The sequence below is a fragment of the Thalassophryne amazonica genome, chromosome 17 (genome assembly GCF_902500255.1).
Source record: "Thalassophryne amazonica chromosome 17, fThaAma1.1, whole genome shotgun sequence".
In the NCBI taxonomy this organism is placed as follows: domain Eukaryota; kingdom Metazoa; phylum Chordata; class Actinopteri; order Batrachoidiformes; family Batrachoididae; genus Thalassophryne; species Thalassophryne amazonica.
In genome coordinates, this window is record NC_047119.1 from 26,199,597 (window position 1) to 26,226,799 (window position 27,203).

Below are 27,203 nucleotides of genomic sequence, written 5' to 3' on the forward strand. Positions count from 1 at the left end.
AGTGACGGTTTCGTGCACGCTCGTGATCTCGCAAACGAACACAGTGAGAGCAGGTGGAAAGTCATGCACACAGCAGAAGAGCAAAAAATTAATAAAACACCACAATTTATAATACTTAATTCCTATTAAAAAAGAGCAGATTTAGCCTCCGCCTAGATGTACACCAGGAAGTAATGAAATGATGTGGATTACTGTTCTCTCTTTCATGTTTTACCTGATGCGCTCGTCTCATGAAGAGTCGGCCGGCTACCATGTCATGAAGAGCCAGCTCCCATCTTGTGAAGAGCTCGAGTGTGCTCATCCCCCCGCACACCACGTGTTGCAGGTGGGGGTGCAACAGACACGCACGCCACGTGTTGTGGGGGTGCGGTGAGGGGGACAACACAAACGCACACTTGCAATACACACGCAGACCACATGTGTTGAGGAGCTGACACTCTGGCGTGCAACATGTGTTGCTTGGCTACGCCACAATCATGGGGCACTTTGACCATTTTCACAGACAGCTCAAATGTGGTCAGCTGCTGTCTACTCACGTACCAGGAGCGCAACTAGCCCCGCCTTTCCTAAGTGCCCAGTGAGTGGTGTTAGATGTTCGTATATGACACCTGAAATTTGGCCGACAGTTGCCGAGAGAGGGATCGAATGAACACTCGCAGGGCATTTGCTGTCTTTCAGCCGCTGATGTGGGCAAATGGTTGTGGTGACAGGTATACGAGGCGTTTGAGGCGGCTCCGATTTTTCACGAATGGCATGCAATTCCTCCATCATGTGCTAGTCGGCTTCAATCATGTTATGTGTGAAGGGGCCCTTAATAAAGTCTTGAATAAACCTTCATACTACTTGGCACTGTACGTGTTCACTTTGTCGGACAGCCAGAACTGCAATGAGGAGAGGCTAAATATAAGACTGATTATGATGTTTTAAAACTCAATAGTCATTCATAAAAGTTTATTTACGTTTAGGTGAGGTAAACATTCACACATTTAGCTCCAGTTTTTGTTGTTGTTTTTAATTCTTTTTGACTGTTCACTCGTGACAAGGAGTAGTTTACTCTTGAGTTCTATGAGCCTTTTTCAATTACATTAATAATACCATTAGCTTCTGTTTGCTAATACGGTGTTTGCATTATGAATAAATAGCGCACCAATTAAATTAATTTTGCATCTTGTTGCATAAAGCAGTAGAACCACATTTCAAAAATAAATGTGACTTATATAACAATGAGACATGTTTTGTCCTCTTCATGCCACATTTTTGGACAGATGCAGCAAATGTTCTAGTGTGACATATAGTCTGGAAAACACCTCACTTGATACCTGCTGCAAGCGTTAGAAACCATTACCATTATTCTCTATTAACTAATGTGTGATTTTGGACTCACTGACCACATGACCTAATATGGAGATCATTCTCCCCATTGGAATTACCCATATGCCAAGTTTGGATAGTTTGGGACCAAGGGATTTGGAGATGGCAAAGGCTATACACCCAACCGTTGGGCAGATAAATATAATGTCTTATCTTATTCGCCCAACCATGATCATGTATTTGACACGTTTTGTACATCTAAACTACGCTTTTACACCATTTTTTAAGGCTCTATTGCGGCGTATGTTTGACATTTAATGGTGCCGCCTTTAATTACTGCGAAAACACCGCAATGGATGAAAACAGACAAACTTCATAAACATTTTGAACGGAAGCCTGTTAACAACGACGAAACAGTTTTTGAACAAAATGCTGCTTGTTGGCTGTAAGATGGTGTTCCCTGGGTGTGATAAGCCAAACAGAACTACTTTAGATCACAGCTCCTCCGCGGGCTGCAAACCCTCCCGCAGCCGGCAAGAAAATATCTGCCTTTTTTCCCCTCCAGCGTTGAAACCGGAAGTGAGCTTACAAGCGCGCTCATTGGTCGGTTGTGGGTGGGCGTATATGCTCGCGAATTTACTTTATTGACTCAACGGTTTGGCGTATAGCCACTCCGTTTGGAGATACAGTGTCAACTGTTTGGACAGACAGTGCTTTCAGGTAAGGCCTTATTTACGCTCAGTGTAAAATAAGGAGCCTTCTGTCTGCACTCCGAGTACATTTCATCCATATTTGTGAAGCAATACCAGTGTAATCGTAGAGCAGTGTAGCCAACAACAACCAAATATTTTGAAGAGACTTTATATAATCTTGTCATGAAATATTTAATGGCCACAAAGATTACCTCTGTCTACACCGCTACGTCCTCTTTTGCGTTTTTTGTGTTTGAAACATTATGAGTTCCCTCAACAGTCACCCTCTTTGATATTGTCAGAAACTTTCAAGAGGGTCTGCAGTGCCATCTGGTGGATGCTGACATACAGACCATTTGAAACAGCGAGATTTATGTACGTAAATGGAGCATAAATATATCTAAAAACCTCGATGACACTTTTTTGTGACAAGTGGGGACTAATCATGTTGGAAAGTTCTAAATTCAAAAGAACTTGTTTCAATGCTGGAGAAGAATCTGCACTCTTTTTAGAACATTTGCACGTTTCAGCTGAATGTGATTCTGTTGTCGGGTTTTACCAGCAGCATTGAACGCATCACCAAAGCGTTTTGTCAGAACTTTCACTACATTTAAAAAAAATCTCATGATTTAATTTTTTTAAGTTGTCTGTTGCTTAAAACTATAGTTTTTGCTTTATCGCCAAGTTAGAAAACATAGAAAACCCATGTCATAAATTTTATCTCCTGGTCTCCCACAATTTGACATCTCTGTTTCATATTTTGGTTTTTAAGCGATTCTGTGACCAAATCGTTGAACTACTCATTTCACAAACAGACAGAACAACCTCCTTGACATACTCAGAGGTTAAGATAAAGAGACAAAACTCATCCGTTGTATTAATTTGTGCTCTCAAATACGTGCACTATTACTCTGAGAAATGACTGACATAATGGGCAAACAGATGGGATGAAAAAAATTCACGGAAATTTAAGAAGTTGAACAACAGATAGTGACAAAACCTTCTGAAGGACCAGCTTGAAATGTAATTTGTGAAAGCAAAAAAAAAAAAAAATGTTGAGCAACTTGGCTTCATGAGAGACCTCTCTATCACAGCTAATCTCCACTTACTCAAAAGCTGTTTTTGGCATTGTGGTTGATGGAGAAACTCTTAAAGCTGCCAACTCTGAAGCTATTTAGTGAAAACTCAAGAGTTTTTAGAGTAATTTCAATCTGGAAGCACATTTGAATCCAGCAACTTCGACTCCTTGGTTTTCTCATGGGTCCTCTCAGTGAAATATTACAAAGGAGACTGAAATGGAATTATTCAATAAATTAAGACAAGTGTCCATTTAAATTGATATTTTTAAATCTACTGCCAACATTAACTGAACACGGAGAACTGACTGAAACAAGCCACTTTCTGTTAGTGGATTCATATAGAAAAATATATTATGTGTGTACAGTTTGTATGTCTGCATGGGTTTTCCCATTTTTGCATTTGATGCTCCGCTTGCATTACACATGAACTCACTTCACGTAACTGCATGTATGGAGCCATACTGTAATTTGAGAAACGTCTGTTTTCCCCCTACTCCTTTGACGTCACTGGCACGCTTTCCACCAAAAGTGATATGTGGATCAAGGTAGAGCCAGGAAATGTCCTTAAAGTGTTTGTTTGAGCAAAAGTCAAGGACAATGTTTGTTGTCGTTAGCTTGTAAGTTAGTCGGTATATTTACTCCATGATTTCATCTGATCTCCATGGATCATTGATGTCCTGTTTATTCTGGTTCTTTCTCCGTCTCTCTCTTAACTTTCTTGTACTCATACATGATATGGATCACTTGTTGACATTTTGATTATTCATTAATTTTCTGCCTCTTATGTGGGTCTGGGTCACGGTGGTAGCAGATTAAGTAGCTCAGCCAACACCTCGGCCAAGTCCTCCAACACTTCCTGGGGGATCATGAGATGTTCCCACGCATGCTGGGAGATATATTTCCTCTAGCATGTCCCCGAGGCTTTCTCCCCATTGGATGAACCTGAAAGACCTCCCTTGGGAGACAATCAGGAGGCATCTTCACCAGATGCCCAACCCACCTCAATTGGTTCCTTTTGATGTGAAGAAGCAGTGACTACTCAGAGCTCCTCCCGGATATTCATGCTTCTCACCATGTCCCTCAGTGTAAGCCAAAATGGTGAAACTTCATTTCCACTGCTTCTATCCATGACGTTGTTCTTTCGGGCATTACCCAAAGCTCATGACCATAGCTGAGGACAGGAACAAAAATTGAATGAGAAATCAAGAGTCTTGCCTTCTGGTTCAGCTATTTCTTCATCACGATGGTCTGCTAAAGCATTCGGAGGATATCAGGGGCACCAGACGTCCATCTGTTGATCTCATCTTCCATCTTACCTCCCCCTGACTCAGAGGGGACAATCAAACCTTTTCTTTACTTGTCAATTTTTGAGGTGCTGATCCTCAGCTCAGTGGCTTCATATTCAGCCTCAAACCTGCCCAGTGCAAATCAGAGGTCGCGGTTTGATGAAGCCAAAAGAACCACAAATCAACTCTGGGAGATTGCGCTGGTGCTGCGCTTCACCACATTCATGATGCCACGGTGCCGCCTTGGGACATGGATGGCAACGACTCAAGCAGACAACCAGCCCATCCATACATCTACAACCCCTGGCAAAAATTATGGAATCACCGGCCTCGGAGGATGTTCATTCAGTTGTTTAATTTTGTAGAAAAAAAGCAGATCACAGACATGACACAAAACTAAAGTCATTTCAAATGGCAACTTTCTGGCTTTAAGAAACACTATAAGAAATCAGGAAAAAAAATTGTGGCAGTCAGTAACGGTTACTTTTTTAGACCAAGCAGAGGGAAAAAAATATGGAATCACTCAATTCTGAGGAAAAAATTATGGAATCATGAAAAACAAAAAGAACGCTCCAACACATCACTAGTATTTTGTTGCACCACCTCTGGCTTTTGTAACAGCTTGCAGTCTCTGAGGCATGGACTTAATGAGTGACAAACAGTACTCTTCATCAATCTGGCTCCAACTTTCTCTGATTGCTGTTGCCAGATCAGCTTTGCAGGTTGGAGCCTTGTCTTCCACCAAAGATTTTCAATTGGATTAAGATCCGGACTATTTGCAGGCCATGACATTGACCCTATGTGTCTTTTTGCAAGGAATGTTTTCACAGTTTTTGCTCTATGGCAAGATGCATTATCATCTTGAAGAATGATTTCATCATCCCCAAACATCCTTTCAATTGATGGGATAAGAAAAGTGTCCAAAATATCAATGTAAACTTGTGCATTTTGATGATGTAATGACAGCCATCTCCCCAGTGCCTTTACCTGACATGCAGCCCCATATCATCAATGACTGTGGAAATTTACATGGTCTCTTCAGGCAGTCATCTTTATGAATCTCATTGGAACGGCACCAAACAAAAGTTCCAGCATCATCACCTTGCCCAATGCAGATTCGAGATTCATCACTGAATATGACTTTCATCCAGTCATCCACAGTCCACAATTGCTTTTCCTTAGCCCATTGTAACCTTGTTTTTTTTTCTGTTTAGGTGTTAATGATGGCTTTCGTTTAGCTTTTCTGTATGTAAATCCCATTTCCTTTAGGCGGTTTCTTACAGTTCGGTCACAGACGTTGACTCCAGTTTCCTCCCATTCGTTCCTCATTTGTTTTGTTGTGCATTTTCGATTTTTGAGACATATTGCTTTAAGTTTTCTGTCTTGATGCTTTGATGTCTTCCTTGGTCTACCAGTATGTTTGCCTTTAACAACCTTCCCATGTTGTTTGTATTTGGTCCAGAGTTTAGACACAGCTGACTGTGAACAACCAACATCTTTTGCAACATTGCATGATGATTTACCCTCTTTTAAGAGTTTGATAATCCTCTCCTTTGTTTCAACTGACATCTCTCGTGTTGGAGCCATGATTCATGTCAGTCCACTTGGTGCAACAGCACTCCAAGGTGTGATCACTCCTTTTTAGATGCAGACTAACGAGCAGATCTGATTTGATGCAGGTGTTAGTTTTGGGGATGAAAATTTACAGGGTGATTCCATAATTTATTCCTCAGAATTGAGTGAGTCCATATTTTTTTCCCTCTGCTTGATCTAAAAAAGTAACCGTTACTGACTGCCACAATTTTTTTTTCTTATTTCTTATAGTGTTTCTTAAAGCCAGAAAGTTGCCATTTGAAATGACTTTAGTTTTGTGTCATGTCTGTGATCTGCTTTTTTTCTACAGAATTAAACAACTGAACGAACATCCTCCGAGGCCGGTGATTCCATAATTTTTGCCAGGGGTTGTATAAATTAACATCTTCTAACCATCTTGTTTCTGCTGCAGCATAGTGAATCATGGAATCATCTGCAAAAAGGAGAGATGTTTTTCTGTGGTCACCAAACTGGGAACTCTACAATCCCTGATTGTGAAATCCTGTCCATGAAAATCAAAAACAGGAATTGTGACAAGGGTGACACACACCAAGAAAATTTTGGTTAATTTCTAAAATAAATAAATAAATAAAAAGTAATGTAAAAAATTTAAATGCAATTTCCATGAAAGCTTGTTGAATAATCAGCTTTATCAAGATAAATAAATTATTGCAGTTTTGGGTACATTAGAATTTGATTAGCTTTTTTTATGTTTGAAATTTTCTTTAAAACAATTACACAAATGGTTTATTTCTTAACATTTTACTGACATGCTGATCATGACTCACCCAGTCATCTTTATGTTGTACTAATCACCAAGTGAAATGTTATTTAAATGCTGTTCCAATTCAATTAGTAGAGTTTGTGGTTCAAGAACATCCCTGCCCTGTTCTCCATGTAATGTTGGGTTGCGTCAGGAAGGACATCTGGCTTACAAATCAACATGCAGATCCATGTTTTTATCTACTGTAGCCACCCCGAGTGAAAAAAGAGAGAACTTACTTTTATGCAGCGATAATTAGGCCGAAAGTGCTACACACAAACAAGACTTAAATCTTAGCCACGCTCAGTTCCAGCAGAAGCAGTATTGTTATTTTCAAACAATAATGCAAAATTATAATGCATTATTGCATTATGATTATAATGTATAATGCAAAACAATAGTGCAAAGCTAACAGGAGGTATGTGCTCTCCAAATGATGTTTTTATAGCTCTCTCTGAGTTTCTTCTCTGTGTGCAGGACAAACAACAGAAAGAGAGGATGTTGTCCTTAAAAGGGGTCATATTGTACAAAACCTAGATTTTAATTGACTTTTTACAGTTAAATATCATTTTGTTCAGCATTCCCAAAATCCTACAATTCTATAACTGTGCTGATCTGCTATAAGCATAATTTAGTCCTGAAGCAGCTCGTTTTAGATTTCTGTGACTTATGTCACGGATGTCCACATTGGATTCTTACTTACTCTGCAACAAATCCAATGAACAAAATTAACTCCTTCACAAAAGCCCCTTCTCAACGAGCAGCTTGTTTCCATTTAAAATATCAGGCGGATTCTTGTGCGTTTTGTTGAAAAAGTTCTTAAAAGTGTATTTTGTCTTTAGTGCAACAAATAAACATCTATGTTTACACTATTCTCATAATTTTTAATTTCAGCTACAGTTGATCTTTAGCTGTAAAGCTGGTCTCAGTTTCAATCATTCTGAAATGTTTCCATTCATTTTACTGATTGTACGCTTGATGCAGTTTTCTCCCGTCTCTCTGGTCTGGTGACGTCTTCCTGTCTAACGCAGACACACCTGAGGCAGTCTGCATCCGATGCAGAGGTGACAAAGCCCGTGAATAGTGTGCATGACCCCTCCGCCTCCTCCTCTTCCTCCTTCTCCGGCATTCAGATCCGCGGACAGCACACACACACTGCGACGCTGACCTTCCTCTTGGCCGGCCCCTCTGCACCCCGAGTATCTCCACAACTTCCTTAGCGCAGCTGAGCGTGACCTCAAGGGGCTGTGCTCCAGCAGCTGTGTAGATTTTAAGGTGTTATGGATCATTTCAATGCAATACAGCAACTGCTGTGCAGAGAGAGACGGTGGCTTTAAAGCTGAGATTTCCAGGTGACAATCCAGGAGGCCACAGGAGTGAGGTTCACTTCAGTAAGTGGAACATAAGACTCTGTCCAGTGAAACAAGTAGCTCTTCCCGGTGGCGTTACTTGGAATCAACTTTGCCCAGTAGTCTCTGGGACGGCGTTCCAGCACGAACTTCCCAACTGCACTCAACTCCACTTTGGCAAAGACTCCAGTGACCAGCGCACAGTCCTGTGTTCAAGTTCAGGAACGTGCACCCAGATTGATGTGTTCGTTTCTTTTTGAAATTTCTTCCGTCAGTTCATCTGATCCCTTCAGTCTTCCTCAGCCCGAACAGCTTCGGTTGCAGTAGCACCAGACGTCGGCCGTGTCGCGGCTCTCAGAGGCGTCGTGTAGGCGAGACTGGCGTTGGCTGGGCTCACTCGGACCACACTGTCGCTCCTGGCAGGGGTGCTCATGGGAACTTTTCAGCAGGAGAAGAATAGGAGGAAGTGCCTCCCACCACCCCCCCTCCCCACACACATACACATACACATACACACGCACTTATGCATACCACGCCGTCCTGCAGCCAGGACAGCTCCGTGCGTCCGCCCCGATAAGGCCGCTTCACTTCCTGAGTCCACACTGTGGTTCAGAGAGGTGACACAGCTCTCAGCCTTTCACAAATATGCGCGATGGTACGACGACTGTAGGTGGCACGAGCGGAGACATACGTGATAAGTTGGAGCAAATCTGGATTTCAAAGTGGTCATATGGAAATGAGCAGTCACCTCTGTGTCCAAGAACGTAAACTCCCCTTCACCCCATGATCACATTGTTTAGACTCATACCTATATGCACCTCAAACTGCACCTCTCATCAGATTTTCCAACTTGCCTCTTGTGCTTCCAAATCTCTGCCCAGACATTACACTTGTTTGTTATGTTTTCAGCTTCCATATTTCCTACGTTTTTCCTTTCAGCTGCCCCCCACCCCCATCAACACAGTGCGGAAATTCACAGGTCTGCAATCTACCCTGCTCTTCCAGTTATCTAAACATCACTCTTATTTTTGTTTTCAATGTCCATATGCCTGGGAAAGTGGCGGCAATCAGTACGAAATAACAATAAACAGCTGCCGGAAAGCTTCACTGAGTGGCCAGTCTGGCAACCGCGTGATTTCTCGAGTTCCCAGTGATTCCAGTTATTGTATTGATGTCTGACTCAAGGCATAGGTGTAGTAGTGGTGGAGATTGGAGGCGGTATTTGGCTTAAGTCCCTCACAAATTATTCCACGCAATGATTTGCCTCTCAAAAGAATTCAATGTCTACAAAAGCTCAGAGGAGACAATGAATGAGCTGCTTCGGGCAACTAGGTTACACATTACTACCAGGCTACGGACAAGCCGAGGTACTGGACCCTAAAAAAATGCAACATATTCTTATGATGCATTATGCATTTTGTACACAAGCAAGGGTGCAATTTAGAACTAGAAATTGGGGGGGACAAAGTGCGAGGTCCGCAGGGCCGAAGCCCATAGGACAACGGTTTCTAGATAAGCTCAGATGCATTCTGAGCATCCAGAACAGTAATTTTAATGTTTTGAGAAGACCATAAAGGGGACACCATTTGACTTATGCAATTTGAAACTGTGGATATAAGTACTTTATTCTGAAAATAGACAGCATTGATTTTATTAACATCCTGGTGTAAATAAGGTATCACCACATGTGTAGAACTCAAAAAGAATGATAGGTTGAGTTTTCATTAAAAAAAAAAAACAACTGCAATGTGGTAAAATGTATTCAAAATATGAAAGAACAGGCTCTTAATAATTATTAACTATCACATACTGTGTTTTTTTCCTCAAGATTTGTTTTTGCATAAATTTGAAAAAAAGTTTAGGACTTATCATGAATTTAATTTTCGAAGTGGCACTAATGACAACACTCATACTGAACATAATTTCGCTTGCATAGACTGATTTTGGAGATCAAGCAATAATTGCAGATGGGCTTTCTGAGGTCCCAGATAGCTTTTCTGATTTCTTTTTCTAACTTTCAGAATTTAGTAAATTAGCATATGGTCCATTGATACTTATGTGTAGACACAAAACACAAAGCAGAAACAAAGATACTATTGTGACATGGTCTGCACATAAGACTGGCATAGCATGTTTCAAGTACACACATATGTCAGAAGGTGGGGGGGGGGCATACCATATTCTGTCCCCCCTGGTTGAAAAGGTGGGGGGGACATGTCCCCCCTATCCTCCACCAAATCGCGCCCATGTACTCAAGTTAAGTGCAATAATTTGTGCCTATTCCTAAGAATTTCCAATAATAATATAAAATTATATTATTTTATACATTCCCTAAAGTAAGAAAAATTAAAGGTCAAAGTGATTAAAATGTAGTGAACTTTTAAGATGATGATGATGATGGTGCTGGCTTTTCTGGGCTTGTGAGTAGAAAATATAACATCACATGCATGATGGGAATTAGGTGCAGGTTCGGTTGAAGCTATATGTGAAGACTTTAGATGCAAAATGTCACAAGTCCAAAACCACAAATTTTTAGTTGAGGCCATCTTGCACTTGGTTGCTTTTTGATTTCACACTCACTCATCTTCAACTGTTTACTCCAATTAAGGGTGACAGGGGGGCTGGAGCCTATCCCAGCAGTAGGGTATACCCTACACGCATGCACACCTACGGACAATTTAAAGTTTCCAATCCACTTAACCTGCATGTCTTTGGATGTGTGAGGAAGCCGGAGCACCCGGAGTGACATGCAAACACCACACAGAAAGGCCACAGGTGGGAATCAATCCCACGACCTTCTTGCTGTGGGGCAACAGTGCTAACCACTAAACCACCATGCTGCTCTGCTTTTTGATTTGATTTATGTAAATCTGTTCATTTTATAATGCATTTTGCTGTGAATGCACATTTTCACTGGCTTTTTCATCATTTCAGAAAAATGGACTTCAGATGTTTTACATCAATGCTCCTGTAGTTTCTTTCACTACTAAAGCTGAGGTCTGTTGGCCACCAAATCCTTTACTGCTTGTATTAAAATGTTTGTAAGAAATAAACCAACTACTATACAAAATGACCGACTTTTTAATGCTGGTAAAATTAAATTTCTTCAGAAAACTGATTCACACTTCCAAAATATTTGCAACACTAAATGAAACACTTGCTTAAAATGTTTTTTTGATTGCATTAAAATGCTTGAAACATAAATAGTCACAGTTTGTTTTCCAAATTATTCACTTTCCAATAAGGTTAAATACAACTAAAAGTACTTCATTTGAAAAAGGAGACAAGTAATTTCCTTCAGCTTGTCCCTTTTTTCACTTGCGGTCACCAAAGCAGATTCAATGTGGATGTTGATTTGGCACAAATTTTACAACGGATGCCTTTCCTGATGCAATTTCACACAACATGGAGAATGGCCATGGGTGGCCTTGAACCTGGAACATTCTGTTCTGGAAACAAGCACACTATCTGCTTGGCCATTACACTAACCTTAAATAAATACATTTCTGAAATAAAGAAACAAGTGCTTCAGATAATGTTTTTGCTTTAAAATGCTCAACACACTATGATGGTGACATCTAGTGGACAGGAAGACCCTCACAAATAAATCACTGGCTATGTTCCTGACTCTCAGAATGAAACATACATAGAAAGAAAAACTCCAGCTAAAGAGAACGGTGAAAGGGTGAAAAATGCTGAATTCGCCGATACGGTGATAATGAAGTGACAAAAAGAGACCGTTTTCTTAACATCCGTTCATGACTGTCGTAAAGGCGGCTTTTCCCTGTTGGCCTTTTCAAAAGGATGAGGGTTACCCATCAAACGCACAAAAAGGCTCTCTCTCGCTTGCTCACCCGCTCTTTCAAAGTGCTCTGTTCACTTCTAAACAGGCAGGAGGCCAGATTAGAGGCTAAGAAGAAAAGATGAGGGGGGGAAAAAAAGCTTGATTAGAAAGCGTGGTGTAAAGAAAAGATTGTTGAGGAGGCAGACAAGGCCCATTTGGGATCCAGCACCTAAAACCGAGTAAATTATTGTTGAAATTAACATTGTGAATGATGAAAAAAATTTCTAATCACCAACCAGACAGTCAGCACGGAGATGCTGAGCGATAAAAGCCTCCTGTACTCTAAAAAAAAAAGACATACTGTAAAATCAATTTAAGCGAGGGCTTTAGATTAATATTATTATTATTATTATTAGATTTAGATTATTATTGCGAGAGGGCCATTCAGTGGGACACATGAAGAGGTAAAACAGGACTTTCAGCTAGATTAATCCCAAAAATTTGAACTGTAACCTACAGGGTTTTTTGCTTGTTTTGTTTTGGTTTTTCCTTTCAGCCAACCTTGGCTGCCCAGAGTCACCACAGGAGATCTGGTAGAGATCGGTTTTAGGATTTGGCCCAAGTTTTACAGTGGATACCCTTCCCGATAGTTTCACTTCTGTGAGGAAAAACACATGCGAGGCTCCAGGTGTTCCAAAGCAGATTCCAAGCTAAGTACTATGTAGGATCTCCTCTGCTTAAAGTCCATAGCTCTGGTAAATGAAATGACAAATGAGCTGACTATTTTAAATAAATAAAGATTGATGAAAACATTGACGTAATGTGTTGTATTTTTGGTGCCATCTGCCCTGAGAAATTAAGTCATAAACAGGGAAAACGAGCTTGGTTTCACCTGTCGCTGATAAATGCTCAGAAATGTGAGTCTGTCAGAAAAGTCGACCTCAGTGATATCATGTGAGCTACTGTCCCCTCAGAGACCTGCCTACAGCTGGTTAACAGCGTTACCTGCTTACCGGATCCATGACTGTGGACAGACAAATGACACGTGGAAGCAACACAAACAGGATGATCAGTAATCGGATCTTTACTGACCGTCATGTGTTCCTGTAATTTGGAGGTTTTGAAGGGAGATAACGACTTTGGAACCAGAGCAAGAAAGATTCTACACGGCTTTGTGTGCAAACACTGAAAGACAACTCTCAGGGAATGTATATTTATTACTTTGTGCTTTTCGATCTTATTCAGACATATTTGATGTTAGTTTTTTTCTGAATGCAACCTGTATGCAACAACCTGAATTGACGTGCTGTTGTAAATCCAAGCATGGAACAAAGTGGCCGCAGGTGGAGCGGAGGGACCTTCAGTTAGCTGAGAGTTGGTCGCCAATGTTACGTAGCGATTATGGAAAAAAATAGCTATTAATCTGTCATGCATTTTTCTGATGCACTCTGGCTAAGTTTACTTTTGTCAGCTCTATCAGTTCGTGCACAAGTTAAACACTTGGAAGACATTATTAATAATTTGGTGTATAATTTTTTTAAAATATAGCATTGACTGAAGTGAAATATACGCTTTAACTTCTGAGACCCGACGGGACCAGGTGTGCACAGAACATGATTGCTGGAGATCTCCAACTGACAGTACAAACTACGAATAACCAGCTGACCTCAGTGGATTGATACATATAATAATCCAGCCAACTAAAACACAACCAATTACAATTTCAACAAAAAAGCTTTGTTTTGTTTTATACTTGATTAAATAAAAGGCAAAATTTCTTTACGAGATGCTGGAAGGTGCTGTTTTTAACAATAATTAAAAACAGTGACAACCTCTCTGCAAAACCTTTATTGATTGACCAACTGTGTAGTCATAAATTGCATATAAGATAGGTCTTACAGTATGTCCCCAAACCGTAGTGTGGTCAAAGCAGCATTGTTCAAAACACTCCTGCTGTAAAATGTTTCCTGTTTTTCAAAGTATTATCAAAGCTTCCAGATGCAAAGACAGAACACCGCATGATGGATTAGTTTGTCTTAAAACCATCAAAGTTGCTGGCAAGTCATGGACAAAAAACAACTCCGGTCCCTCCGGAGAAATCCGAACAGGTGTCAAAATGATACTACATAAAACAATTTATTGATCTTATCCAAGAATGTAGTTATAATTGCTGCTTAATTAATCTATAGTGAGATATCCTGGAGCACTACAGTATGCCACTGTCTCGGCAAAGCAAATATTTACATTCTTCAATGGAGCATGGTGGAAAACTATTCAAAGCAGTACAAAAGAATAAATTCAGATTAGAAAGCAAGCCATTCTTCATTATTTGTAAGGCCCTGGACACATAACCCAACCTCTGTGTCCACTGTTCCCCCTCACCTCACCCTTCTTCCCATCTTTCCTGTCAGACATAAGTGTCAGAGCCATTTTCACAGAGACACTTTAGGAACTAATGGTAGCTGACAAGCAAAGTGACAAAAGAGGACAAGCTGTCTTTAGCACAACTATTGTTAATACTCACAAACAATCTGCCACGATCCAGGGACACGACTGGCCACGTTTTCCCACCCCTTTGCGTGTAAACAATTCCTAAATGACATTGTACAAAATCACCTTCTGACAGCTTTTTATTGGGTTTCATGTTAATTAATCTAAAAATCCTACAATTCTAAACCTGAATTTTCATCTCATATTTACCATCATAATACAACTTGAAAAACTGTCTGTCTGTTCTCCTGCTGCTCCCATGTCCTTGGTCCAATTTACACCAAACTTGGTATGTGGATGAAAGTCTAGAACATAATTTGTTCTGGGTTTGTTTTGACAAAAGTCAAGGTTACTGGGCCAAAGGTCAAGATTAAGAGTCCACCCCCCCAAACACACATACAACCTTTCTTTTTCTTCCCCCACTCCAATGTCCACCAATTTGGCACACATATGGAGGTGGGTTTTGGAACTGCCCAGGTAATGTAAAATTTACTGAAGGTACATCATTTCAGTCAAGGTCTTTGGGTCAAAGGTCAAGATTTAGGTTTTTCCACTCTGACATGCGTTGTGGAATTGCTCAGGTGAGGTTGAATTTGTCAGCAATCAATTATTGCAGTCAATGGTCAAAATTCAAGTTTTTCAGCATCAAAATTACATACACATAGGAGGGGTAATTGAGAATTTTTGAGCCTGGCCAAGAAAAAGTAGGGCGTGGTTCTCCATCATTTGCATTCTGAGAAACCAAAATTTCTCAAGAATGTGTGACATTTGGACTCACTGAGTGCAGTGTTGATTTATATTATTATAAATCAACACAAATCAACATTATTATAATTTGGTTTCTCAGAATGCAAGAGATGGAACTACACCCTACTTTTTTGGGTCAGACTCAAACATTCTCAATCGCCCTTCGTATGTAGATGGTTTCTAGAACTGCACTGGTGAAGTCAAGCTTGCCAAAAGTCAACAACTGGTGTTAAGGTCCTGTCTGCCTGCCTGTTTGTTGTCCTATTCCTCCAGGTCCTTTTGCCAATTAGTAGACTTGGTATGCGAGTGAAGGTTGGCCCTGAACTTGCCCAAAAATAATTTATTTTATTAAAGGTCAAAGTCAAGGAATTTGATTTTCAACCCAGTTTGGACCAAATGTGGCACACACTGAGGTGTATTTCAGAATTGCCCAGGCAAGGTCAGCCACAAGTCAATCATTTGGTTGAAGGTCAAGGTCACTGGGATCAAATGTGAGAGTGCTGTAGCCCTTACTATCTTTATGCCCATGGGCACTATTACCAATGTTATTCCAGAAATCTAACAGCTGGACTGCTGCTTGATCTGTGCGATACAAGCATTGACCTTGCCTGCGCACTGTGCAAGACGCGCACACAATTGGTAGACAAAACAGAATCTGACCTTTTGACCTCTTAAAATAGGTCAAGGTTAGCCATCTTTGTACTTGCCTAAGGTCTGCATCCGCAGAATGCTCCCTGTGAATTTGAAGACCCTGGCAATAACAGGACTGGACTTACGCTGAGCACAGACAGAAGGACGGATGGGTGGGCACAAGGCCATCGCAATACCTGATGGCCGTATTTTGGCCTCGGGTGAAAAGCAGGATCGTGATCAAAAACTCATCATTTCAGTATTTCACTCTGACAGTTGTTGTGAAAAGTGTAGGAACACGGACCCACAACAGGGGGCGCAAATGAACGGACAATGGAATAAGCCAAATATAATAATTGAATGTTGTGAATGTGCACAACAGAGCAACAGACAACACAATTGAGATCAACAGTCAAGTAAGTTACGGGGATGTGTGAGCAGGCTCGAGGATAGGAGACGCCCGTCCAGAAAAGAGCCGGATCCCACACGCCTTCCACTCCACCGGACCTGAGGCAATCCTGGAGCCACCAAGCACTGGGTCCCCAGGTGGCCACTGCCTCCGGCTGTCAGATCGGGTACTGCTGGCAGGAAGAACAGACAGGTGATGGTGGGTGCGTGAACACCCAGCAAACAGTTCAACATAAAGGTGGAAAGCACCTCCACCTCTAAATCACAATGCACACGGAGCTTGTACAGATCCTGAAGTCACACTTAAACAGAGGCTGCAAACTCAGAATAATGTCAGTCAGTACAGAAGTAAAAACGTTACCACTGTATGATACCAAAAGGATGAGACGTTTACTTATCGGTAGACGATTTCTCGGCAGTGAGGTGAAGATGCTGCCCGGCTCTTATGGAGGTGTGGATGATGGTGATGAGTGACAGCTGGCGTTGTTGATGAGTGACAGCTGCCACTCCCGGTGCTCCGGCGCCCTCACGTGCCTGAAGCCCGCACTTCAGGCAGGACGCCCTCTGGTGGTGGGCCAGCAGTACCTCCTCTTCAGCGGCCCACACAACAGGACCCCCCCTCAACAGGCGCCTCCTGGCGTCCAACCAGGCTTGTCCGGGTGACGGGTGTAGAAGTCGGCCAGGAGGGCCGGGTCCAGGATGAAGCTCCTCTTCACCCAGGAGCGCTCTTCGGGTCCATAACCCTCCCAATCCACTAGATACTGGAACCCCCGGCCCTTACGACGGACGTCCAGGAGCCGGCGAACTGTCCACACAGGCTCCCCATCGATGATCCGGGCAGGAGGCGGCGCCGGTCCGGGGGCACAGAGGGATGAGGTGTGGTGAGGCTTGATCCGGGAGACATGAAAGACTGGATGAATCCGCAGTGAAGCTGGCAGCCTCAGTTTCACCGCGGCAGGACTGAGGACCTTAATGATGGGGAAGGGGCCGATGTACCGATCCTTCAGTTTTTGTGAGTCCACCTGTAACGGAATGTCTTTAGTCGACAGCCAAACCTCCTGCCCGGGCTGCTATGCAGGGGCCGGGGACCGCCGGCGGTCTGCATGGGCCTTGGCCCTCGTCCGGGCTTTGAGCAGGGCAGAGCGGGCAGAGCGCCACACCCGACGGCACCGCCTCAGATGGGCCTGGACCGAGGGCACCCCGACCTCTCCCTCCACAAGTGGAAACAATGGGGGCTGGTACCCCAAACATACCTCAAACGGGGAGAGGCCGGTGGCAGACGAGACTTGACTGTCCTGCGCGTACTCGATCCAGGCCAGATGGTTGCTCCAGGCCGTCGGGTGCGCCGAGGTCACACAGCGAAGGGCCTGTTCCAATTCCTGGTTGGCCCGCTCCACCTGTCCGTTGGTCTGGGGATGGTACCCAGACGAGAGGCTCACTGTGGCCCCCAGTTCTCTACAGAAACTCCTCCAGACTTGCGAGGAGAACTGGGGACCACGGTCAGAGACGACATCGGATAGAATCCCATGCAGACGCACGATGTGGTGGACCAGGAGGTCTGCAGTCTCCTGGGCCGTCGGGAGCTTTGGGAGGGCCACGAAGTATCGTGAGGATGGTTGTCATGCCCTGGGACAGCGGGAGGCCCGTGACGAAGTCCAGGCCGATGTGGGACCAGGGGCGGTGGGGCACAGGTAACGGCTGGAGGAGGCCCTGTGCCCGTTGGTGGTCTGCCTTTCCCCTGGCGCAGGTGGTGCAGGCCTGGACATACTCCCGGACGTCGGCTTCCATAGATGCCCACCAGAAGCGCTGCCTGACCACTGCCACGGTTCTTCGCACCCCTGGGTGACAGGAGAGCTTGGACCCATGACAGAAGTCCGGGACAGCAGCTCTGGCTTCCGGTGGGACGTAGAGTCTGTTCCTTGGGCCAGTCCCCGGGTCCGGGTTCCATGCCAGGGCCTCCCTGATGGTCTTCTCCACGTCCCAGGTGAGGGCTGCCACGATACTGGATTCGGAGATGATAGGTTCCGGTGGATCTGACAGCTCGACCTTGACCTCCTTTTCATTGACCCGGGACAGGGCGTCAGATCGCTGGTTCTTAGTCCCGGGACGGTAGGTAATCCGGAAGTCAAATCGCCCGAAGAACAGTGACCAGCGGGCTTGCCTGGGGTTCAGACGCTTGGCGGTCCGAATGTACTCCAGGTTCCGATGGTCCGTGAAAACCGTAAATGGTACCGCAGCTCCCTCCAACAGGTGTCTCCACTCCTCAAGAGCCTCTTTCACCGCAAGAAGTTCCCGATTGCCGACGTCATAGTTCCACTCCGCCGGGGTCAACCTGCGGGAAAAATAGGCACATGGATGGAGAACCTTGTCGGACTCTCCGCTCTGGGACAGCACGGCTCCTATCCCTGAGTCAGAGGCATCCACTTCAACAACAAACTGGCGATTGGGATCGGGCTGTACCAGAACGGGTGCAGACGAGAACCGACGTTTCAACTCCCTAAACGCGGCTTCGCACCGATCCGAACAGGTGAAGGGGACTTTAGTGGAGATCAGGGCCGTCAGGGGGCTAACTACCTGGCTATAACCCTGAATAAACCTCCGGTAGAAATTTGCAAAGCCGAGGAACTGTTGCAGCTTCCTACGGCTTGTCGGTTGGGGCCAATCCCTCACCGCCGCAACCTTGGCCGGATCGGGTGCGACGGAGTTGGAGGAGATGATGAACCCCAGGAAGGACAAAGAAGTGTGGTGGAACTCGCACTTCTCACCCTTCACAAACAGCCGGTTCTCCAACAACCGCTGCAGGACCTGACGTATATGCTGGACATGGGTCTCAGGATCAGGGGAGAAGATGAGGATGTCGTCCAGGTATACAAAGACGAACCGGTGCAGGAAGTCCCGCAAGACGTCATTAACCAATGCCTGGAACGTCGCGGGCGCATTGGTGAGGCCGAACGGCATGACCAGGTACTCAAAGTGACCTAACGGGGTGTTAAATGCCGTCTTCCATTCGTCTCCCTTCCGGATCCGAACCAGGTGGTACGCATTTCTAAGATACAATTTGGTGAAAATCTGGGCTCCATGCAGGGGCGTGAACACAGAATCTAACAGAGGCAGCGGGTATCGATTACGAACCGTGACTTCGTTCAGCCCTGTGTAGTCTATGCATGGACGGAGTCTGCCGTCTTTCTTGCCCACAAAAAAGAAACCTGCACCCATCGGGGAGGTGGAGTTCCGGATCAACCCGGCAGCTAAGGAGTCCCGGATGTAGGTCTCCATTGATTCGCGCTCAGGACGAGAGAGGTTGTACAGCCTGCTGGACGGGTACTCAGTGCCTGGGATCAAATCAATGGCACAATCGTACGGACGGTGCAGGGGAAGAGCGAGTGCCAGATCTTTGCTGAAGACGTCAGCAAGATCATGGTACTCCTCAGGCACCGCTGACAGATTGGGGGGGACTTTAACCTCCTCATTAGCTGTCACACCGGGTGGAACCGAGGATCCTAAACATTCCCGGTGGCAGGTGTCGCTCCACTGCGTCACTACCCCAGACGGCCAATCAATCTGGGGATTGTGTTTTAATATCCATGGAAACCCCAAAATCACTCGGGACGTAGAAGGTGTTACATAAAACACAATCTCCTCCCTGTGATTTCCAGACACCACCAATGTCACTGGTTGTGTCTGATGTGTGATTAATGGCAGAAGGGTGCCATCTAGTGCCCGTACCTTCAATGGGGAAGGTAGTGCCACTAGAGGGAGCCCTACCTCCCTGGCCCATCTGCTGTCCAGCAGATTCCCTTCAGACCCCGTGTCCACCAGTGCTGGGGCGTGAAGGGTAAGATCCCCACAAAGGATTGTCACTGGGATGCGTGCTGATCTACGGGCTTTTCCCACGTGGATGTTATGGCCCACCCTTAACCCAGTCTTTAAGGGCGGGCGTTGTAGTTTAACCATTTGGGGCAGTTTCTTTGTATGTGCTTGTCAGAGCCACAGAAAAAACACTCCCCGCGAGCCAGCCTCCGTTGTCTGTCATGTGATTTTACTTTGGCCCTGCTCGTGTCCATAGCTTCGTCAGCAGGGGGAGCTGTGGCTCCACGGAGCTCTCTGACTGTGGAGCGTGGAGACGGCGGCACCCTTTCGGACCCGGAAGGAAGAGGGACGGCTCGTGCCCAGCCACGCCCTTCGCCCCGCTCCCGACGGTGTTCTTCTAACCGGTTGTCTAACCGTATAACCAGGTCGACAAGCCCGTCAAAATCCCGCGGCTCATCCTTAGCCAGCAGGTGCTCCTTCAGGACCGGAGACAGTCCATTTACGAAGGCGGCGCGGAGTGCAACGTTATTCCAGCCGGACCTCGCAGCCGCGATGCAGAAGTCGACTGCGTACTCGGCTGCACTCCGACGTCCCTGTCTCATAGACAGCAGCACAGTCGAAGCGGTCTTGCCTCTATTGGGATGATCAAACACTTGTTTAAACTCCCTCACAAACCCAGTATATGTCGTTAGGAGCCGTGAGTTTTGCTCCCAGAGCGTCGTAGCCCAAGCGCGTGCCTCTCCTCGAAACAGATTGATGACATAAGCCACCCGGCTGGCATCTGACGCGTACATGACGGGACGTTGTGCAAAGACGAGCGAACACTGCATTAAGAAGTTCACGCACGTCTCGACACAACCTCCGTACGGTTCCGGTGGGCTTATGTATGCTTCAGGGGATTGGGGGGGGGGTTCGTTGAATCACCACTGGAATGTCTGTATTTTGTGCTCGGTCGGCTGGAGGAGGTGCTGCAGCAGCGCCTGGAGTGCGCGCTTCCACATGGGCGGTGAGAGCCTCCATCCTCCGATTGAGTATGACGTTCTGCTCGGTTACTAAATCCAACCGAGCAGTGAATGCGGTTAAGATTTGCTGCAGCTCTCCTAACACGCCTCCTGCCGACGCCTGTGCACCCTTTGTTTCCATTGGAGGTTCAAGCGATGGTTGACGCCCCTCGGGATCCATGACGCTGGCCGAGAAATCCTGTTGTGAAAAGTGTAGGAACACGGACCCACAACAGGGGGTGCAAATGAACGGCAAATGGAATAAGCCAAATATAACAATTTAATGTTGTGAATGTGCACAACAGAGCAACAGACAACACAATTGAGATCAACAGTCAAATAAGTTACGGGGATGTGTGAGCAGGCTCGAGGATAGGAGATGCCCGTCCAGAAAAGAGCCGGATCCCACACGCCTTCCACTCCACCGGACCTGAAGCAATCCTGGAGCCACCAAGCACTGGGTCCCCAGGTAGCCACTGCCTCCGGCTGTCAGATCGGGTACTGCTGGCAGGAAGAACAGACAGGTGATGGTGGGTGCGTGAACACCCAGCAAACAGTTCAACATAAAGGTGGAAAGCACCTCCACCTCTCAATCACAATGCACACGGAGCTTGTACAGATCCTGAAGTCACACTTAAACAGTCTGTAAACTCAGAATAATGTCAGTCAGTTCAGAAGTAAAAACATTACCACTGTATGATACCAAAAGGCTGAGACGTTTACTTATCGGTAGACGATTTCTCGGCAGTGAGGTGAAGATGCTGCCCGGCTCTTATGGAGGTGTGGATGATGGTGATGAGTGACAGCTGGCGTTGTTGATGAGTGACAGCTGCCACTCGCGGTGCTCCGGCGCCCTCACGTGCCTGAAGCCCGCACTTCAGGCAGGACGCCCTCTGGTGGTGGGCCAGCAGTACCTCCTCTTCAGCGGCCCACACAACAACAGTAACTGTATTTTCCAGAGTATAGGTAATGCTTTTTATTATTTTAGGTTTTTTTTGTTTGTTTGTTTGTTTTATTTGAGTCTTTTTTATAGTTTTGGAGGCCCTGCAACTTATAACCCCCCCCCAAAAAATCACAATTTTATTAATAATATTATTTCTAGTAACTAGTTGTGTAGGTCCTTGCCTGGAATCAAACTGCTTTTAACACAGAAAATGTATGGCTTATACTATGGTGCAATTTATACTTTGGAAAATATGGTAATATTTATTGTAAGCAACTATTCATACTTAAATGATTTTATATATATATATATATATATATATATATATATATATATATATATATATATATATATATATATATATATATATATAAAAAACCATGAAAACCCAGCTTTTTTACATCTTTATATGTGTCAGTTCTCTAAGGACAAGTGCACAACATTTTTTTTCAATGAAAGGACAGCAATTATAAAATTGCTCTTGGAACAACCTTGTGTTTTCTGAGGGACATTTCTTTCTGTGTGTATGAAGCACAACCTTCTAACCTCACAAAAACACTCAACAAGGCCTGTGTTGAAGGTCATCAGCAACTCTACAAAATGTTGGAGTAGGTACAGAATGGGCACCTGACAGCACACGTTGTGTAACAGAGGTGAATGTTATAGGAAGGCGATAAGGAAACAAGAGAGCAGAAGAAGAGAAGAAGAAGGCCTATTCAGGACACAGTGGTCTTGACAGCCGGAAGAAAAAAGGTTTCCTGTTCTTCCCCAAATTTAGGGTATGAATGCGTAGTGGCCCTCTGTTCACTCTCTCCGGAGACTATCCCAGACAAAGCCCACAGTCACCTGTTACTCCGATTCACCCGGAGATAAAAAGGAAGAAAGAAAGCAAGAAAGAGGAGAGAGGAAAGGAAGGAGAAAGGAAAAGCGTTCACGGCGGTATCATACGCAAGCTCTTCACAATACAGACCGCCATCCAATTCTTATCAGACAAAACGCAGTTTAGCAGCAGCCGTTTGTCCAGGATCAAATGTGCTTCAAGAAATTTCCTTCCCTGAATATTTAACAAACACAAGCAGGAATTTTACGTTTTTTTATTTGCAACCTGTCCCATGAAAATGTCCATTTCCAAGGCTCAGCACACACCCACAAACCACATCACTGTGATCACACTAAACTAACTGCATGATTTCTATTTTAAAATGCCTTCAAAGTGACTTCACTGTTAAAAAGACAAATACTAAGAAGACAAAACAAGAGAGATTGACAGAGGAAAGATTAGTGAAAACAAAAAAGTGACTTGACATCCAGCATTTCTCTTTCCCATGACAGGCCGCTATTGTACTCCAAATCTGACTCACACGCATGTGAGCATTTTAACATCGTCTTTGTTTAGTTTGTTTGAACAATGAACATTAATAAACACACAGCACGCACCCTATTTTCTTTTCCAGATTATAAATCATACCAGAGAATATGTGGCATTTTTTTTTTACAAGAATTCCAGAAAAAAAAACATTTTGTAACAATGTGGAAAGACTCTTCAGTCACAGCCTAAAGAACACAAAAAAGCAACAACATGCACTTATTTTCCAGATTCTACATGCAGAAAGTACGTTAAATGTGCCAGAATTAGAGTACTGAAACATAGCGTACACTAAAACCCAGAAACTGTCGTATGGATCCGTGCCTATGCATGGATCCATGCACGTTCTGTTTGTACATCCCAATCAACATGGAATTGAGCGCACATTCAGACACGCCAAACTCCTCCCTGTCCACACCCCTATTTAAATATGTAAATGTATTTAAATAGGTCCTCCGCTCAGTCAACATGAACTAAGGTAAGAATAGGAATGTCACCAAGTGTGAGCTACAGATGAAGTGGAGTAAATGAAGTGGAGATACATAGGGATATTTTATTTGGTACCCTGTCAACCGGAAGCAAAACACACACTGAAGTTAAAAATAGAAGACGTGCACCGCAGATGATAGAGTGACATCACAACTTTAGCACCAAGTTTACTGACAAATACTGAACACAGGGAGACAATCTGGGGCTTAAGAAGCTCTGCAGCTCTAGTTTCACCACCAAGGAACAAAAAATAATAATAATAATGATGAAAAACATATTTGAATGCACACATGGCCAAATGTGCCAACGCTGGTTTCCAGTCAGAACAATTCCATGAATAAACTATTTACTCATCAAGCAGCCACCCATCTTGCACGGTGCCAGCAGAGGCACAAAATGCGAGGTGACGTGGGGGAGAGGTCTGGGGCCATTTTGGTTAGGGTTCGGAGAAGGGAGACAGTTACGTTATGGTTACATTCAAGTCCAGACTTAAGATGCACTTATTTTCCCTTTCGTATGACTAGCACACTGGCATAGTATAGTTCTATGCTTTTTACTCTTTTAATTAATTTTTTTAGGAAACGGAGCGTGCTGCGGACTCAACATTATCTAAATTCTGGGTATTTTAGTGAAGCTTAAGGCTAGTGGGCGGCGATCACCTTAGTATTTCTTGTTGCTTAATGGCCCAGTCACACGGCACACGATGATTCCTGAACGAAGGGAAAAATTAAAAAAGTCACAATTCATTGAGAAAAGGTGGACGAAAGAGCTTTATCACCAAATAGCCTGCGAAGCAAGAGCGCAAAAAGGACAAAAGAGGAACTTAACAAAACCGAAGCTAACGATCTTGACGCTTAAACGAAATGCACCTGGAGCCACAGCTGGAGCACCGTGCGTCTGCATTTCTGACTTCCAGGACTTTGCTCTGGGACGGAGTTCATAGCACCTGAGTCCTGGAGAAACTGCAAACAGAAGCTGTGGCGATCTGTGTGCATGTCGGTGGACCACCTGCTCTGGTTCCTTGTCCAGAACAAAAGAGGGATCATCTCCATCATCAGAATCCTCACTGTCTGACGACAAGCTGTGCACTACGTGTAGCTCCAATTAAAAAAAAAAAAACCCTCTGGTGTGCCGTGATCACTGCTGTACAGTGGTGGGCACAGCTAACCAAAAAGTTAGCTTTAATAACTAGTAACCAGCAAACTGAAAACTTGTCTTTAACGCTAAACGGATAAACTGCCTAAAAACTTATCGGAAGCTACAGATAATCGTTAACTTTAAATTTTGCCTCCATACGCTCTCTGCTACTAAGAGGCTGATTTAGAGTTTAAAGCTTCTGATAGAACCAATGGCGATCACAAACCCAAACAGCCAATGAGCCAGCGCTTGCCTTTGTGCGCTCTGCCCCCTGCTGTAGGAAAGTGTCATTTACCCTGACAGGAGGTCTTGAAATGGAGAGCAGGTCTGAATTATGGTTTTGCTTTAAAAAATAAAATTATTTCCGATAGAATAACTAGATTAATGTAACCTCTTAAAACGTACAAAGTGAAATAACACATATCTGTTCATTTTAAAATAATGCAATAATTCTGAAGATTTGAACATTAACACACAGATCCCCAAAGGGGATTATGGGTAACTAAGCCTCCGCTCATACTGATTGGTTGATTCATTCATTCTATGTAAAAACCAACACAAGTGAATCAATGTAACGTGTTGGTGTTTACAAATAAATGTGCTTTTGTAAAATATGTAATTTTTTCCATTTGTATAAAAAAGAAAACATTTTCAAGATCCCGCTAGACAGCACCTAAGTGCATGTGTGATGACATCACAACTCTATCAAGTTAGAGAGACAAGGTTTCTTTCAATAACAAGAACTGTCAAAAAACTTTCTCGTGTGTTGGAATTGTGTGGCAATAGGAATCACAGTTTAAATGCTTGAATAACGATGTCAGTCGCACAAAGAAATCAAATAATAGTGACAAGTGTAGTGACATGTTCGGTGCTGTGTTATAACAGATCAATCAGTCGCTCCATGAGGCGTCATAACATCAAGCCTGGTTCACATGGCAAGATAATTAGGCCGATATCGGAACCGATCTTCCCCTTCCGACAATCTTAAGGACGCCCCGACAATCCTGTTGACACTAAATATAATCTTATCAGATATTCCTGCCGTGTGTGGTTTGTAAGAGCGCTCTGATCTGCTCAGAAGGATGTGAGGAGCTAAATGTGACATGCAGCCAATCAGAAAGTGAGGTGTTTGACCTGGGAATGTTCGTGTGTGAAATCTGTTTGTGTGTGTTGTTTTTACCGTGTGGCTAACACCACACACTGTACATCTAAACCTGTCAGATATATGATCTGTTTTTATCTCCACATGTGGGGTCTCTCAGGTTTTGGAAACCTACAGATAATTTTAAAATCCTACAGTCGACAACACTGTGATATAACCGGTCGCCAGTAGATGGCAATGTTCTATGCATTTTGATGCTGGTTATATTACACAGCCTGAATCACAATTTCGGCTTTTGGAGAAGCAACCTGAGCTTTTTCTGGCATTTTTACATAAAACAAACACAATAACAATGTCTATAAACCGAGAGAATATATTCACAAGAGTTTTAGGCACAATATACAAAGAGTTTAATGCTGTTGTCCATGTGGAGCCTGATCAGAGCGTGTCAAAAGCATTTCTCCTGTCGTGAACTTTTACCCATATATATTGATTTATAACAGAAAACTGTCAAAAGGGGGAATAAATATATGTGTAAAGTTGACTGAATATATCAGAGCAGTAAATTGATCAGTGCATGTGAACCCACATTGACTCACATGTGCGGTTATTTCAACCAGCTGCAGCTGATCCACAATGTGAATTCTGCCTTCCAGAACAGCTCTTTATATAATCTTTTGAATTATCTACCTGCTGCCATGTGTACAGAAGGGCTGGATTGTCATTCCTACACTCATATTGTTATATTTAATAAAAAATAATAACCACACACAGGAACTGCAGCTCTCGCTACCGCTGCATTCATGTACCGTCGGAAAATACACAACTTTTTTGTTGTTTCAAATTAAGCAGTTGCTTGTGGCAAAATAATTAATTGTATCCACACAAAAGACTAATTCTTCCCTATATAAGGTGCCTGAGCCCACTGAAGCAGACCCCCCACCCAGATAATAAAAAAAAATCCAAGCAAACAGACTGAGTTTGCTCTATAATTTCCAACGGTATATGAACGCAGCAGCAGCCTCAGCGCTCACAAACCGGCTTCTGCACTGTGTGAAAACATTCAGCTGCTTGAATGAAGTCAAATTAAACAATAACATTACAAAAATGACAGCAAAATGAAACACAGACAAATTGAGGTTTTTTTTGCCCTTCATTCAAATTTTTCAACAGTTTAAAAATCCTGACAAAGCTCCAGCTGCAGGAATGAAGCTGCGCGAAGA

The 27,203-nt window shown here is 43.8% G+C and overlaps 1 protein-coding gene across 3 annotated transcripts in view; it reads right to left on the reverse strand.

Annotated features, from left to right (window-relative positions):
* rgs3a (regulator of G protein signaling 3a) overlaps positions 1-27,203 on the reverse strand; it is a 288,184-nt gene that overhangs the window by 194,067 nt on the left and 66,914 nt on the right. The window contains exon 1 of one of the 3 annotated variants that reach the window (XM_034192751.1): positions 7,762-8,323. The exons of the other annotated variants lie outside the window; for them this stretch is intronic. Within the exon in view, the coding sequence (XP_034048642.1) occupies positions 7,762-8,013 (252 nt within the window). The 5' untranslated portion in view covers positions 8,014-8,323. Of the gene's footprint in view, positions 1-7,761; positions 8,324-27,203 lie in introns of those variants that run through there. 3 annotated transcript variants of the gene reach the window in all.